Genomic DNA, 17,320 nt, shown 5'->3' with positions numbered 1-17,320 from the left:
TGTTAGAGTAATTTGGGAAAAATACATGGAGTTCGATGGACTGGTTAATCGAAAAGTCAGAAATATGGAGTTCGATGGGCTGGTTAATCGAAAAGTCAGAAACCACTTTGGGGAGAAAGGATGAGTTAGTTCGAAGTGATACTCTGTCCTTATGAAAGATCAGATAAGGGCTCTTGATACATACTGCTTGTAATTCAGAAATTCGTCTTGCTGAAGTTATAGCCACCAGGAATAAGGATTGCCATAAGAATTTTAGATCACAGGTGGCAGCCGGCTCAAACGGTAGCAGGGAGAGAGCCTGTAGAACCCATGACAAATTCCATGCTCCACCAGCTACCCTTGAGGAAGGTCTTGCAAAGACGAGAGGAGATAAGTGGTACTCCTTCAGACCCATTATGGAAGTTGGAAATAGCCGCTAGGTGGACTTGAATGGTAGAAGCCGAGGCCCCTTTGTCAAACAGCTCAGCCAAATAATGAAGAATAGTGGCTACGGGGGCTGAGAATGGGTCTAGCTCCTGATTACGTGACCAAATAGAGAATCTTTTCCATTTATCCCTGTAAAGTTTTCTGGTGGATGATTTATGAGAAGCCAAAATAATATCCCGGACAGGTGAAGAGAGGGTTTCTTGCCTGGCAACTAACGTAAGTGGAGAAACCAAGCTGTCAGCTTAAGGGTGGACAGATTTGGGGGAGTCAGCCCTTGTGGGTGAGAAATTAGGTCCCGACGAGTGTCTAGGATCCAAGGAGGTTGTAACAGATGAGGTCAAAGGAAGGGAAACCACACTTGAGGCCAGAACGGAGTGATGAGAATCACTTTGCTTCTCAACAGAATAGCCTTCCGTAGAACAAGGGGAATCAGAGGGTAAGCATAAAGAAGACCTGTGGGCCAATTGTGGACTAGAGCGTCTCTCGGTGACTCCCCGAGAGGGGGAAAGAGGGCAAAGTAGCTGCTGCATTTTGTATTTGAAGGGGAGGCGAAAAGGAGAAAAACATTTTTCAAACTAGTAAATATATCTGAAAAAAGCACTTAGCTGGAGAGCTTGGTGAAATGCTGCTATATGGCTGCACGGCAAATGAGATCTGAGGTAACTGAGCAAAGGGCATTGTGGGTAGCAGCTTAGCTTGAGAGTTTTTGGTGCACGCAAGCTTGTTATAAGGCCAACTTGGTTACAAGGGCTCAGAACCGAACCCATCAGTGATGAATAGAAAGAAGATTAACAACTTCAGATAATAGGTTTAAATATATTTAATAATAAAAGAACAAAACGATGCTCAGTCAATCAACACAGTAACTTCAGAGTTCAAAATCACAGGAAGTATTTAAAACAACATTGCACGACAGTCTCAAATAAATAAACAAAACATCTAAACTAATCTTCACTATATTCCTAACTATATCTAAAACAGCCACTAATCCCTAGAAACTTACTTAAAGAGCAAGGCAAGTGCAGATGTGATGATGAGTAAATGTTCCTGCTAGGTCCAAGACAAAATACAAAATGCACAGTCTCTCTCTCTCTCTCTCAGAGAGTCTTTAATATCAAATATTACTGCTGGGTTAGCTTGGATGACATCACTTTTTGTCACCTGTCTTCAGTTCCAGGCTAAACCCCCAGTGTCCAACATTTAACATCTCTGTGTGAAAAATATATAGCCTTCAGATGTTTGCAGTTGCTAGAAGACACCCAACAATAAAACACTTACAAAAAATTGCATAAGGCACCCTAGTTCTAGACATCCTGTCTCCTTGCTGCATTGAAATTTTTATGACACAATCATAAAACAGTTTAATTTATCTTATTTTCTTGAAGTTTTGCACAGGTATATAGTTTATATACATTTCTGTTCTAAGCCATCAGAGCATGCTGTGATTACATTCTTGAAGCTCAGTACATAACATACAGATCTCTATAAATCATATCAATATTCACAAATGACAGAATTATTTACAAAATTCCAGAGAGGTGGGATGGCAGTGTGACAAGGGTGTTTTACATTAACATCTGAAGCTTATAGAGAAAAGTTTTGTATGCATAGGTGCAAGGCAGATGAAAGTGTGTGCGAATATATTGCTGAGTTAAGCACTTATTTTCATAGTTGGGTGAGTGGGTAGCAGTTCACCACTTTTGAAGGGCTGTCAGACCTTTGGGTGAGGGAACAAGCCCTTAACACTTTGCTTGAGGATATAAGAATCCTGTTGGTGGATAGGGAATGTAAAACCACAGATGAGTTAGGGAAAAAGGGAGGCCTATACCTAGCAAGTAAGGACACCACTGCACAGGAAAGGGATAACCAGTGCTGCACATGGGTTTAAGGGAGCCCATGGTGGGCAGTCTGAACCACCCCAACATAGTTCAATGGTAATAGGGGAAGCCACTAGTTCCGGTACACTGCCAAGATCAAGGATTAAATGTTGTAAATGTAACCAGTGGGGCCATATAGCATATAGATGTTCATGGAGGCAAGGTGGGGGACAAAAGGTGGGAGAGTCAGTAAGTGGAAATGACAGAAAGCCAGCAGTAAGTTGTCTGGAGACAACAAAGGTACCAAATTACCACAAGAGGTTATATCCTGCCTTACTGGATGGGAAACAGCCCACTGCTAAGACAGAGATGACCTCTGACCTAACCATTGTGAAGCCTGCAGTGGTTAAAGAGGAGCACTACTTGCTTGAGCAGTCTACTCCAGTCAGAGCTTTAGGAAGGACCCCATTCCAAATACCTTTGACTAGGGTTCACCTTGACTGGGAGGGTGGAAAAGAAGCAAGCAAGTAGGTGTGTTTGAGGATATCCATGCAGATGTCCTGACAGGGAATGATTTTACTAATGTAGTACCTTGTGTGCATGCAGTCACACACAGTCAAACTTGGAGACAAATATGTGGGACTGGTAGCCTGGGGGGAACCCAGACAGACCACACAGTTGAAGCCAGGACTGGTGAGGTGGTTACTTCAGGAAGGAAGCTACCCTGTAGCAGTGAGACTGAAGGAGAGCCACAGCTGGTGGTGCGTACTGAACTTCCCTTGGACAGAGTGACTGCAAGGGCAGAGGCGAGTAGTAGTACCCAGGTTGACAGTGAGGCACCACTGTCAGAGGATACCAGATTCCTATGGAAAGGAAGCTGGGAAGGGTTACCAAGAGAGAGTTGAGACAGACGCAGCTCTCAGATTCTACATTACAAGGCTTGAGGGAGGTAGCCAGGGAGGCACCTGATTGTCAAGGAAAAGGGGAATCGGTATAGTGGGACAAAGTATTACTGTATGGAGAGTGGATCCCTGGTGTGAGAATACAGCAGTTGGTAGTATCCAGAGCCTACCATCGGGCACTTCTAGCCACAGCCCACGATATTCCCTTTGCAGGTCATATGGGCATAAATTGTACCAACAGATGTATTATTCAGAACTTTTATTGGCCTGGGATTTCCAGGGATGAAACAGGGTACTGCAGGACCTATGACCAGTGCCAAAAGGTAGGCAAGGCAGGAGACAAGGTGAAAGCTCCTTTGCTGCCTTTGTGATTCAGGAGTCATTTCAGGGGGTAGTTATGGACATTGCGGGGCCTCTGAGTACCCCAAGTTCCACAGGGAAGAAGTATATCCTAGTGGTAGTAGATTATGCTACCAGATACCCTGACGCGGTAGCTCTGTCCTCCATTGAGGCAGAAAAGGTGGCAAATGCATTGTTAGAGACTTTCAGCAGGGTAGGTTTCCCAAAAAAATACTGACTGACAAGGTACCAGTTTCACATCAGACCTGCTGGCCTGTCTGTGAGAGCCCTGTGGGGTGAAGCACCTAAAGACCACCCCCAGACTAATGGTCTTGTAGAGAGGTTAAATTCTACACTAAAGACCATGCTATGGGCATTTGTAGACTGATTTAACTCATTCCCTCATGTACAGCTCTTTTGAGTGTGTACCTTAACTCCCAGTGGGTGTGGCTTGAACCTTTAAAAAATGAAGTGATCACCTTTCAGTTCTAACAAATAGACATCGAGAGAGGTCAGATATCAATACAGTTATGTTTGCCATCATGTATGCTTCAAAATAAAATATTCTGATACCTTGTATGTAGCATGGTTTTGGAATTATTAATACAAATATGAAGAAACAATGTTTGATACTTAGAGCAGTAGGAGTTAATTTCTGAAACACCTTGAGGCACATTAGGCTGTAATGCAGGTTGCTGTATGGGCATAATTTGAGGGGACCTCTAGATTTGATTTGTGATGAGTGGGATGGTGAGTGTGAATCCCACAAGGAGTCTGTTATGGCATATGTCCTAAACCTCAGGACAAGGCTCAGGGAACTCATGGGCTTGGCCCAGGCGAACCTGACAGAAGTGCAACAGCAGAAAAAGGTCTGGTATGACAGGAATGCTTGAGCTAGAGAGTATGCTGTGGGGCAGCAGGTTATGGTTCTCATTCCTGTCAGACATAACAAGTTGCAGGCAGCTACATGATAGAACTGCTAAGCAGGAGGCAGGGGCACAAACTGTACTATGTGAACATGATGAAACCTTACCATGACAGGGAGGCCCTGGTGCTAAGTATTTGCAGTAGAAGGCAGGAGGTGTCTGAGGGGGATCTATGGCTACAGGGAACCAGCCATCAAAATCCCAAATTACTGTGGGGGAGTCTAGAATTGCAGGCATATGATATGGAAATGCAGCACTGTACTGGAGTCAGCAATGCAAAGGCAGCTGGGATCTCAAGACAGGGTATGGGGTAATGCATTTCCTGATAGGCTCATCCCTCTCAAGCAATGTTTCTCAAGGGTCACTTGAAAAAACTCGCTTGAGTCTTCAGGGGGAAGAAGTATGACAAAGGGAGATAGTGCCAGCACAGCTATCTGGAATTTTGTAAATAATTATATGTCATTTGTGAATATCAATATGATCTATATAAGATGCTTGTGTTACAAATGTATTAGAACTGTATGTCATGTGTATATCAAACTGGCCTGTACAGACGTGTGTTGAAAAGGTATTTTATAAAATGCTTGTGCTTAAAATGTAACCACAGTGTGCCCTACTGGAATAGAACAGAAGTGTACATGCAGTATTGTAACTGTTTAAATGTATATATTTTTACAGTGGGAACTGAAATACAGGAGGTTAACTTCAGAAAAATAGCTAAATTAAAATACTTTATAGGCTTACCAGATACATAATGTCTGTGCTGAGAAGCTTTCTGTATTATCTTTGGAGTGAACCAATTACTACCTCTGAAAGTATGAAGGGATGCAATTGTTTTATGACTTCCAGCATCTGCCAAAGATCTGAGATCTATGCATTTTCACAGATAGATGCTAAATACTGCCAGCTTTCAATAGTGGGGGTTTCACCTGGGATATAGTCAGATGACAAGAAATGTCATTCTGCAAGCTATCTCAGCAGTAATATTTGAGATTAACTTGAGAACTCTTTGAGAGAGACATCATCATCATCCCCTTTTTCCCATTTACATGGGGTTGGGGTATCGCATTAACTGTCGCCAACTCTCTCGATTCAGTGCCACTCTCCTGCCTTCTTCAACACTCATGACTGACTGTCGCAGATCTTTTTTCACACAATCCATCCACCTCTTTGCTGGATGCCCTCGCTTCCTCTTACCTTCTTCTTGTCTGTCCCAAATCTCCCTCACCAGATTGTCGTCTGCTTTTCTACACATGTGCCCATACCATCGTAATCTGTTTTCTTTGATCTTTTCTGCAATTGGAGCTACTTTGGCTTCTGCTCTTATGTCCTCATTTCTTTGCCTGTCCCGCAGTGTGCATCCTACCATCTTTCTCAGGCACTTCATTTCCATCACATCTAGCTTCTTCAACTGTTCTGCCTTTACTGCCCAGGTTTCTGTACCATACAGTAGTACTGGTCGCACCACTGTCTTGTACACCTTACTTTTCAGCTTCTTTGGCATTCTTCTGTCATATACTACACCTGATGCTCTATGCCAGTTGGCTGCAGCCCCTCTGATTCTAGCTTTGACCTCTTCATTCAGACTACCCTTTTCCTCAACCACCCCTCCCAGATACTTGAAGCTGTTTACCCGTTCCACTATCTTCCCATTTATCTATATTCTCAGCTTCTTCTGATTTCCCCAATCTGCTGCCATTACCACTGTCTTATCTGTGCTTAGTTGCATCCCATGTGCCTTCAGATTTGCATTCCGTTCTCCTATCCTTTGCTGAAGTTCTAGATCAGAGTCTGCCTGTAATGCCACATCGTCTGCATACAGCAGCTTTGTTGCTCTGACCCCTCCAACCTGTTTGCTGATGTAGTCCATTACCAGTATGAACAGCAGTGGACTCAGAGCTGAACCCTGGTGTACACCCACTCCCACTGGGAACCCCTCAGTGAGGCCAAACACTGTTCGTACTTGAGTCACTGGGTCCTTGTAGATAGCCTGTACTAATTCTACCAATGTTTCTGGGACTTCAAACCACCACAGTACTGCCCAGATCAGCTTTCTTGGGACCTTGTCATATGCTTTCTCCAAGTCTAGGAAAGCCCAGTTTGACTCTCCTCTTCTCTAGTTTCTTCTCAAGTATCTGTCTCAATACAAACATCGGGTCAATTGTGCTGCATCCTGATCTGAATCCGAACTGTTCATCTCCCATCTTACATTCTACTATTCTGCGTATCCGTTTATCAATCACCCTCTCCAGAACTTTCATGCAATGTGATAGGAGTTTGATGCCTCTGTACTGTCCACAGTTGTGGATGTCCCCTTTGTTCTTGTACACTGGCACGCGTATGCTTATTCTCCAGTCATCTGGAATACGCCTTTCTCTCCACACTGCAATTAGTACCCTCAGGAGCCATTTCTCCCCTAGCTCACCCAGCATCTTTATCATATCTGCTGTGACCTCATCTTAGCCTGCTGCTTTCCCTGACTTCATTTTCCTTAGTGCTGCTCTTACTTCTTCTAAGCTGGACTCCTCTTCTACTCTCATTGTAGGCTGTTTCTGGGGTGGTACCGCTTCTGTGGGGTTTTCTTCATTCAGAAGCTGCTGGAAATACTCCTTCCATCTGCCTTTGATGTCCTGTGGGCTGGTAAGCAGGTTGTTGCTGGAATCCCTTATGAAGGGTGTCTGACTATCTTCTTTATCTTTCTGTCTTTGCCTTGCAACCTGGTATAGTTTCTTTGTGCCCCTTACTGAGTCACTTTCCAGAAGCTGATAGAGTGCCTCTGATGCCCTATTCTTTGCTATTGCAACTTCTTTCTTAGTTTCTTTGTTAGCTAACCAGTAGTCCTTCCTAGCTTGGTCAGTCTTTTCAATCTCCCACTTCCTCCTTTCTTTTGATTACTTCCTGCACTTCTGCATTCCACCACCAGCTTTCCTTATGTACCTTATTTCCATACCTGGCTCGGCCACATATCTTTTCTTTAGTCCTAACACATGCTGTTTTTAGGCGCTGCCACTCTTCAACTCCACCTATTTCCTCCTCTTCTTGGGGTGCTAGAGCCCAGAATAATTCCTTGAACTGCTGTACTTTCTCTCCAGTCAACGTCCAGGTCTTCAGCCTGGTCTCTGTTGACCTTAGAGCCTTCTCTGACCACTGCTTGCAGCTGATTGTGGCAACTACTGGTTTATGCTGTGAACCGACTGTTTCACTGGGGATGACTTTGCAATCATGGATTCTACCCCAGTGCCTTTTCCTTACTAGGAGGAAGTCTACCTGAGTTGCATGTTGGCTACTCTTGTATGTGATCTTGTGACTGTCTCTCTTTCTGAACCATGTGTTGGCTACTATCAAGCCATTTGCCAGACAGAAGTCTAGAATGGCTTTTCCTTCTTTATTCCTATTGCTCCACCCATGTGGACCCAGGCAGTCCTCATATCCTGTTCTGTCTGTCCCGATATGTGCATTTAAGTCACCCATTATCAACACCAATTCATGTTGTCCTGCTTTATCTAGTAGGTCCTGCAACTGCTGCCTGAATGCACTCTTTTCCTCACTATCACAACCCTGCTGTGGGGCATAGGCTGAGATAATGAATACTGTCCTATCATTACACTGGAGTCTGATTGCCATGAGTCTGTCATTAATTCTGATGATATCCCTCACTAACTTCTGAAGCCTCTGTCTCACCACAATTCCTACACCATTTCTAGCCTGTCCACCACCTGAGTAGTAGAGTCTGGATCCCAAGCCAAGTGGCTTTGTTGCACTGCCCTTCCATCTCGTCTCTTGGATACATTGGATGTCCAGCCTCCCCTGTATCATCATGTCATCCACTTCTAAGCTGCGTCCTGTCAGTGAACCTACATTAAGTGTAGCAATTCTCAGTTCATGTTTGGCAGGTTGGTTGGTTTTATGTCCAGCTTTCACTCAACAGAGCTATCCCAGGTAACCCAGGCTGGGCAGCTAGACACCGGCCAGCCAGAAGCCTATTAACCCAGGCCTGCTGGGCTTTTATGGCGGGCACACACTGGCCAATAGGGGCACATATACCCCTCCAACCATTAGCATGGGTCCCTGGCGTGGGTCAGAGAGTAGGCCGGGTCCTCAACCCACTTATCACCGGTAACTACCCATGCCCATTTTTTGGCAACAGTCAACATGACTGAATCACCTAGAGCCATATTTTACACCATTGAGTGGCTAGCCCTGCCACGGCGCACAGTTTGTGATCCATGTTATCCTATCTTGAGGATACTAAGCACCACAATAGATGCCCAAAGCAGTTGGTCTTTTTACAACTCTTCCCCCCCATTGGGCACCATGTAGAGCCTGTGCTGCTGCCCACAGCTCCATTCATTGGTGAGTTTGAGATGGAAACACTCAGCATGTTTTTTTGAACATGGGAGAAACCCCATGGAGATACAGAGAGAACATGCAAACTCCAAACAGGCATTAGTCAGAGGTCAGGATCGAGCCTTGAGCATTGGAGGCGAAGACCTTGACCACTAAGCCTTCTGGTCTCTTCTGTGAGAGACAGTGCATTATATATTCTGTCTTGGACCTGACAAGAGCCATTCACAACAACATCTGCCTTGCTCTGATGAAGTAAGTTTCTAGGGAACAGTATAATTATCTTGGATATAGTCAGGAATATAGCAAAGTTTAGTTTAGACATTTTTCTTTATTTGAGACTGTCCTGCAATGTTTTTTTAAATATTTCCTGTGATTTTTGAACTCTGATGTCACTGTGAATATATACTGATTATTTTCTCCTTCTATTATTTATGATTAAATACATTTAAACCTTTCAGTGTGGCTGATCTGTCTAGAGATATTTAAGTTTTGAGAGTACTTGTATATTTATTTAGTGACACTGTATGGGCGACTCCTAATAGCCTTGCTCTTGGTCAAACTACCACTGTATTAATATTAATATTACACAGTAAGATTGGACACCCTTTGTCAAGGCCCTTAAAGGAGCTGACAAGGAGTTGGCTGGTGGCAGTGATAACTACCTTATAGTCTGGGCAAAAGGCATAGCTAGTAAACCTGTGCCAGACTTTCCCGTGTGTGTGTGTGTGTGTGTGTGTGTGTGTGTGTGTGTGTGTGTGTGTGTGTGTGTGTGTGTGTGTGTGTGTGTGTGTGTGTGTGTGTGTGTGTGCGTGTGTGTGTGTGCGTGTGTGTGTGTGCGTGTGTGTGTGTGTGTGTGTGTGTGTGTGTATAAATCAAACCTCAGAGTGTGTGTCAGCTACTTGGGCAGGGACATGAAGCACTGGTTGGACAGACAGGGTGCTGGAGGTCTCTGCTTGGCCACTCTGCTGAGATCTCAACTCTATAGCTGTGCCAGTGGGGAGTGTTATTGGAGACTTTTTGTTTGGCAAAAAAGATGGCTTCACAAAATGAATTTGATAAAACTATTGCAGAGACAGAAACTGCATATATGAAGATTTTGGAGAGCTCCCAAATGCTGCTGAATGTACTGAAGAGGGAGACAGGGAATGTAAGTAAAACTCCAGACCAGGGGGCAACATTACCCACACATAGCAAATGGAGAAATTGAGGATACTATCTGGAGAAATAGGGAAAAATGAGCCCTGGACTAACTGTGATCTCTGTGTACTCTTAAGGGAAATGGCACTCAATGCAGAGAGCTGCATCTGGAAATAGTGTGTGTGTACCTGTTATCCTCCCAGTGTACATCCCCCACGTGTGGCAGTGGTGAGGATTAAGGCTCCTTGATTACTGGTCCACTGGTGGGTTGTCACAGATATATATATATATATATATATATATATATATATATATATATATATATATATATATATATATATATATATATATATATATATATATATAGTTACAGTTTGTAATATCAAAGGTATTGAGCAATTGAAAGACTGAACATTCTTTCTTCCATGCTTTACCAGCTTAAGTGATCAAAGTTTCTTAATGTGTAAGTGTAAGATTGAGCTACAGTGAGGAATGAGAGCTTGTCCCTTTCCTGCTGTTGTGCAATTTTGCAGTTGACATATGTAATTAGCCAGTAGCGTAGCTAGAGCGGGGTGAGAGGAGCAATGTATTGGGGATTGGGGGGGGGGGTGCAATCAGCAAGCAGGTACTTTTCAGTTTTTGCAGGCAAAGTTGTTGTTCTAACAACTGCATATGCTACCAGCACAGACCATTTCAATTAGGTATCAGGAATTGCAGCTCTGCTTTCATCATCTGTGATGGCTGACAATACTTATAGTTTCCTTAGTTTTCTACGGTTACATTGATGACAGCAACATTTCACTGGCTAAAATTAGACTACTTACTACTTTTTTATTGTATTCCACTATACCCAGTCCCTGTTCCTTTGTATATTGATTTCACCAATGAGTTGTTGTTCCTGTGTGTAGAACAGTGTCATCGTCTGGTGGAGTATCACTTCCATTTCACTCCTAACTCTCACTACAGTGCCTAAAGAAGCTTCACTTCAAAAATAAATCCAAAATTAATTTTTCCTTAAACAACTTTATATTCTAATAGCATTTTACAGCCTCTGCTTGTCTAATTCATTCACTCACTACAGTAAAATGTTTGATTTGTATTATGCATGCTGGACATTGGTAAGTCACCGTCATCATAAATGTTTTCTTTCTCAAAATACTTCCACTGCCCCATCTAATCTTTGTATTCTAGCAGGATATAGTAGACTTCACTGATGCCCATTTGTTTACAGTCAAAAAACTGAATGGGCTACTCCATAAAGTCCCATATAGGTAGCTGTGGCCCTTGCAACCCCCTTCCTAATAGCTAGAGAATGCCAAATCCTAGGAATGATATAATAGTGATGCTTTACATATTCGGTCTCATCCTGACAGAATAGACTTTGATAAAACAGAATAAAGATGTGAATGGTATCCATTCTAGCACAGAGTAGCAACACCAGCTCCTGCTACATGAAATGAACGCACTAGCATATTCCATGCCCAGCCAACTGCAGAAGACAGCTTCCACAAGGAAGCTCATTTAGTTTTATGCCAGCTGGTATCAATGGTAGTTTAAATTCATTCCTGAACCCAGGTCATCTACATCACAGGTAAGCCATCTGAATACATGAGAACAGATACTTAGAGTTAGGTTTCCTCCTACATAGTGCTAATGTATGCTGCTCTTGGATGCTCTGCTGAATATTCATTTAGAAAATTTGGATTACTAGTCATACTGTAGCACTATACAGTACCATAGTCCTACCCTACCTTATAAAGATGAAGATAGCTTTCCTGTAGGATACCCCATCAATTTGATCTCTGTGCTTCAGAAAAGGTGAGAGAGCATCAATCACTCCATGAGGCATCTGGTCCATTTCTGAAAAAATGAACATTGATCTTGGACAGGCTGTAACATTTCCCCGAATCCATTCCTGCAGCTGCTCCTGATTAAGGCAAAAAACAAGTATTCATGTTCTTGAAATAAAAATTCATGATTTAATTTATCATTAGTATAAGGTGCACTTACTTTTAGTATAGGTTGCAAGACTAAACAAGTGTACATCATCAAATAGATCGAATGTCAGAAAGAGATAAAATAGTAATGACTATTACAATGGTATTGTGTCTTTCGGCTTTTTCCCGGTTAGGGGTCGCCACAGCGGTACTCCGGTCCGCTAATAATTGGTAGTCGAGTTTTACGTGCCGAGTTACCAGCCCTGACACACAACCTTCAACGAAGGTATGCCCATTCACGCATGTCTTCACACAGAAGACGCTCTAGCTGAGAATCGAACCGGACAGCGTCTTACTGTGAGGCGATGCATCCTAAATGGACTGCTGTCTTAAAGAACTGCCGAATCAGCAATTCACATGGTTTGGTAGGCTAGTAGGTACACTATATTACTGAAATCCATACTTTTACTTAAATATTGTATAACACTAGTCAGAGTGCTGTTTTCGTTTTGTGTAATTAAGATATCTGTACTCACTGTATTTATGTCACTTATTTGTACCCACTGCATTCTGCCACTAATCTGGGCTTTTACCAGGTCATGGCTAAAAATGATTCATGGCTCAGTCTACTCATTCAGTAAAGCCAATAAACATCTTTCAGGCTGTAAGGCAGTGACAGGAAGATAAAGACACTAGTCATCAACCACAACCAACTACCTGCTAAAGATTCTACAGGACATCAAAGACCGGTGGAAGGAGTACTTCCAGCAGCATCTGAATGAAGAATATCCTATAGAATCTGTACTGATCCAAAGAGAGAGACTGACTATCCTAAAAGACATAAGAACAGCACTAAGGAAAATTAAGTCAGGCAAGGCAGCAGGGTCAGATGAGCATACAGCAAATCGGATTAAGACATTGGATGGATTAGGGGAAAATAGCTCCAGAGTGTACTCATGGCTGTATGGAGAGAAAAGGTATATTCTATCTGACTGTAGAATAAGGATTCTAGTGCCAGTGTACAAGGTGACATTCACAACTGTAAGCAGTACAGAGGTATTAAATTCCTGTCACTTAGGGTTGCCACCTTTCCAATGCCCAAAGTGGGACTTTTGTGCTACAAATATCAGATTTTGCAGGGCAAAACATACCCACGGCCATTACAAAGGACAGAACTTCAGTTTTTTGCCTGAATAAAAGTCTATTCTTGTAGTATTTTAGTTCCTTATTCTGTTTCTTATAACATTTAGGTGTTTCAGATACAGAATAACTGTTTTATGCAACTATGACATAAAATATAGAAAATAATTTTGTCCTAAAATCTCAGGACATTTGCCATTTTTTCACATTTTTTGCAGGACACAACTGCCCAAAGAGGGACTGTCCCTCGCAAAGTGGGACAGGTGGTAACCCTACTGTCACTGCATGAAAGTTCTGGAGAGGGTGATTGCTAAACGAATATGCAGAGTAGTAGAAAGGAAGATGAGTAGTTCAGATTAAGAGCAGGATGCATCACAACTCACCTAGTGGTTGTAGTGAGATAGACAGCTGAGAAGAAGCTAGAGATAATGAGGGAGTCCAACTGGTTGTTCCTCGACATATGACAAGGTCCCAAGAAAGCTGATTTTGGGCAGTCCTGCAATGGTTTGAAATACCAAAAACATTGGTACCAAGTAGTGCAGGCTATGTACAAGGGCCCAATGCCACAAATATGAGTAGTGTTTAAACTTGCACATGGGTTCCCAGTGGGAATGGGTGTGCACAATGGTTCAGTTCTGAGCCCACTGCTATTCATACTGGTAATGGACTACATTAGCAAACAGGTCGGGGAGACTGGTATGCAGATAATGCAGCATTATAGGCAGACTCCAAACAAGACCTTTAGCAAATGATAGAGGAATGGAATGCAAAGCTGTAGGCACATGGGATAAAACTGTGTGCAGATAAGATAGTACAATGGCAGCAAATAGGGAAAATCAAAAGAAGTTGAGAACTGAGAAGGGAAAATAGTGGAACAACCAAACAGCTTCAAGTATCTGGAAGAGTTGGTGAGTAGAAGGGAAGTCTGAAAGAGGAAATCAGAGCTAGAGTCAGATGGACTGCAGCCAACTTGCACAGATTGTCAGGGGGTAGTATGTTATTCTAAAGAGAACTGAAAGCTACTCTCTCTTTTTTTTTTCAAATGTTATAGCTTGTCAATTTCAAAAGGCCATTTTAACTTGAATTTGATTCTGCCTACATATGACAGTATCTTTCTCCTGCTTAGGGCAAGACATTATTGGCCTTATATTACAGATTGTATGACCTAATAGCCACTAGAGAAAGAAAACAGCATATTTTCAAATATGGACTACCTGCCAAGAAAGTGAAATATGCTTACACTGGTATTAAATAATCTGTATTTTCTGTAAAAAAGAATTGTTTCTGGTTCTGTTGTCAAACAAACATATTAACGAAAATTACAAGTGGACAGTCTTCATATTGTATAAAATTCTCACTCCCTTTGGAGATTTTGGGCAGCTCAGTGTTGAATTTAACTTCAGCACATTGTCCCCCTCAGTACATGGAAATCTTAATCCCCTTTAAGTTCTTGAAAACACCTTCAAGGACTAATTCCACATAGTTACAGATTGCATCTATAAACTCCATTTTCCATTACAAATTTTTAATGCATATGTTGAATCTGTCCCCAGGATATCACCTCTGTCAATACAGGGAGCTTTGTCCTGGTTGCTTTCTCTGACAAAACAAGTTGCCTTTCTGGGGAAAAAATCACACCGATTTCACATCTGATATAATTCGGTAAAGATATATTCTAGATGTGTAATATACTATACATTAACCCTGGGTAGAAGTCATATATCCACATCAAATAAAAGTAGAGTATGCTGTAGCATGCCAAACTATGATGGTAAAATGCCTGTGAATCCCTGCATCTGGTACCTGGGTTAAAATACAAGTCAGTGCCTCTTTTAGAGGTCTTCATAACATTTGCAAGCAGTTTTGATAGGATACTCAAGTAAGAAATGGCTACACAGCTGCCATTTTACCCTTAAGGATTTCAGTTCATCTCAATAACAGACTTGATAGCATGATGTGGTTAAACTCAGCAGTAGAAGTTTTGGTTGTGCCATCTTCATGCTAACATGTGCATTGTCTGTGATAATGCATTAAATACATATTCTCAGCTTGCTCTGCATTCCTCACCTAAATAGAAGTTATATTTTCACATTTAAGTATAATGCTGCTGGTGGTCTGGAGCATTCTAATGGCCATATAGACCTACTTATGGACCTGTCAGTAAAGGATTACATTTCTTAAGTAGTTCAACATTTTTATAGTGTTTTGGGATGAAAGATTGGAATATTTGGTTCTAAACTGAACTTAGGTGTACTTTTAAGTTCAGATATAATGGAAAAACTACATACTGAACGTCTGACTGCTAAGTTACAATACCCACTAGTGTTTTTTTCTCCTGTATTATCTTTTCAAATGCTTTAGACCAACCTCAGGGGAAAAAGGTGATTTTTATTGCTTATGTTATAAAATCAAAACCTGTTTCTGATCTTACATAGGGCTCACTACAGGTACTTGAGTCTCAAGTGCTCAGAAACACTGTCTCCAAGCTAGGGACTCAAGCACATTTTAGCTTGGCTAGGCTGCTGCTGATGCTTGAACGTGAATGTGAGATCAGGCAAGTAGAAAGGGATCGAGCATTGCACTTGCTGAAATTGAAATATGAATTTGGGCAACAAGCTATGGGGAGAAAGTTGGAGGTGGAATTTAGGATTAGGGAGTAGGGAGTTTAGATTTAAGGAATATGGTTAGAGTTTAGGTTTAGGGACTGTTCAGGGGCTTTAGGGTTAGAGAGAGGACATGGAGGGTTAGGGTAAGGGACCTAGAAGTAAGGTTTTGAATTTGGTAGGAGTTTTAGGTTTAGCATTTAGGTTCTGGTAGGGCAATATAGTGATATAATGGCTATTAACTGTTGTTAAACATTTCCATAATCTTATGTTTTTTTATTTAATTTTCTCGATAGTACCCACTCTACTGTTCATAAATAATTTTTCTTTCCAAACCTAATACTAATAATTTACCTCCTTAACTGAAAACTTCATACCTTTTGTCTATCCTAATTTACCTAACCCATAACTCTTATCTTTACTCAGTTATAACCCTTTCCCCTGAACACTTAATAACATATCTAATCATTCTTCCCATCCACCCTTCATCCTTAGCTACAATAATTAAATAATCTGCATATGAAACAAAATTAGGAATATACACAACTTCATTCACAATATATCCTCCTCCTGACATAGTCTCACATATCTTTAAACCCACTGCATTCATAATTAAAGAAATCAAAACCCAATTATGGAGCAACCTTGTCTCAAACCCTGATACATATACAAAATCCTAACTTAGCTTTATTATACACAGATTGCAACATTTTCAAAATATTGCACTTCATGCCATCCTTTTTCATAATAAACCATAAACCTTTGTGAACCACACAATCATATGCTTTTCTTACATCCCCCACTAATAATTTAGCATCTTTATTTTTACATAAAATATCATCTACCACCTGTCTCCCTAATACTAACAAATCCTGACTACATTTCCCCTTAACACCAAAAATCCCATCCACCAAACCTTCACACATTACTTCAACAAACCTAACCCCACAGTAGTTTCATAAAAATTTTGTCAGTCTCCAGTTCTTAACATCTCTCTCTTTACCTTTCTTTTTCCAAATACATTTTAAAATGTTCTCACAAAACTGTTTGTTTAATATCCCTTCCTGTAACCACTCACTAAAAACATATACCAATAATTTCTTATATTACACCTTTAACATTTTATATACTTCTTACCCTGCACTATCCAGACCTGATACTGATTCCAGTATCAACTCATCCAAACTATCCTCTGTCATTTTAATGGTTCATCTGAATAACTCTTTATCCCCAACTCGTGTCTTCACAACTACATCCTTTTTCATATATACTTCTACATACCATTCCATATTCAATAATACATCTTTTGTTTATATACAATATTCCCTTCCACATCTTTTATTCCAGTCATAATACTAACTTTACCCCTAACCCATTTACTCATAAAGGAAGAAACATCCTCTTTTTTATTTATTTTTTTTACTTTTCACACAATATATTCCCTTTCTTATACAGCAGATCTTCAACTCTTTTTTTTAATTTTGCAAAAATATCTTTCATACCTAAAAATGTCACAGAATTATTTTCTAAATAATTCACAATTTCACTGTATTTGTTTTTTATAAACAGCTTTATGCTTTTTCCATTTCTAATTCCAATGATAACCGTTTATATATTTTTTTAAATACTATCCACCATTTAGACCAAAGAACATAAAAATCCCTCATTGTCAGATGCTCATTCTATAATTGACCCACCTCGCTTTCTAACACCACCTTATCAAAAAACTGTAAAATTAATCTTTTA

The 17,320-nt window shown here is 41.2% G+C and overlaps 1 protein-coding gene across 1 annotated transcript in view; it reads right to left on the bottom strand.

Moving 5' to 3' along the window:
- LOC122791059 (torsin-1A-like) overlaps positions 1 to 17,320 on the bottom strand; it is a 192,969-nt gene that overhangs the window by 93,224 nt on the left and 82,425 nt on the right. The window contains exon 3 of the mRNA XM_044058835.1: positions 11,646 to 11,821. Coding sequence (XP_043914770.1) covers positions 11,646 to 11,821 — 176 coding nt within the window. The remainder of the gene's footprint in view (positions 1 to 11,645; positions 11,822 to 17,320) is intronic.

Source organism: Protopterus annectens, chromosome 16.part0, assembly GCF_019279795.1.
Source record: "Protopterus annectens isolate FY-2018-M chromosome 16.part0, PAN1.0, whole genome shotgun sequence".
Taxonomy (NCBI): Eukaryota; Metazoa; Chordata; order Ceratodontiformes; family Protopteridae; genus Protopterus; species Protopterus annectens.
Note: the sequence above shows the minus strand (reverse complement) of the source record. Positions and strands in the feature narration are given on the sequence as shown.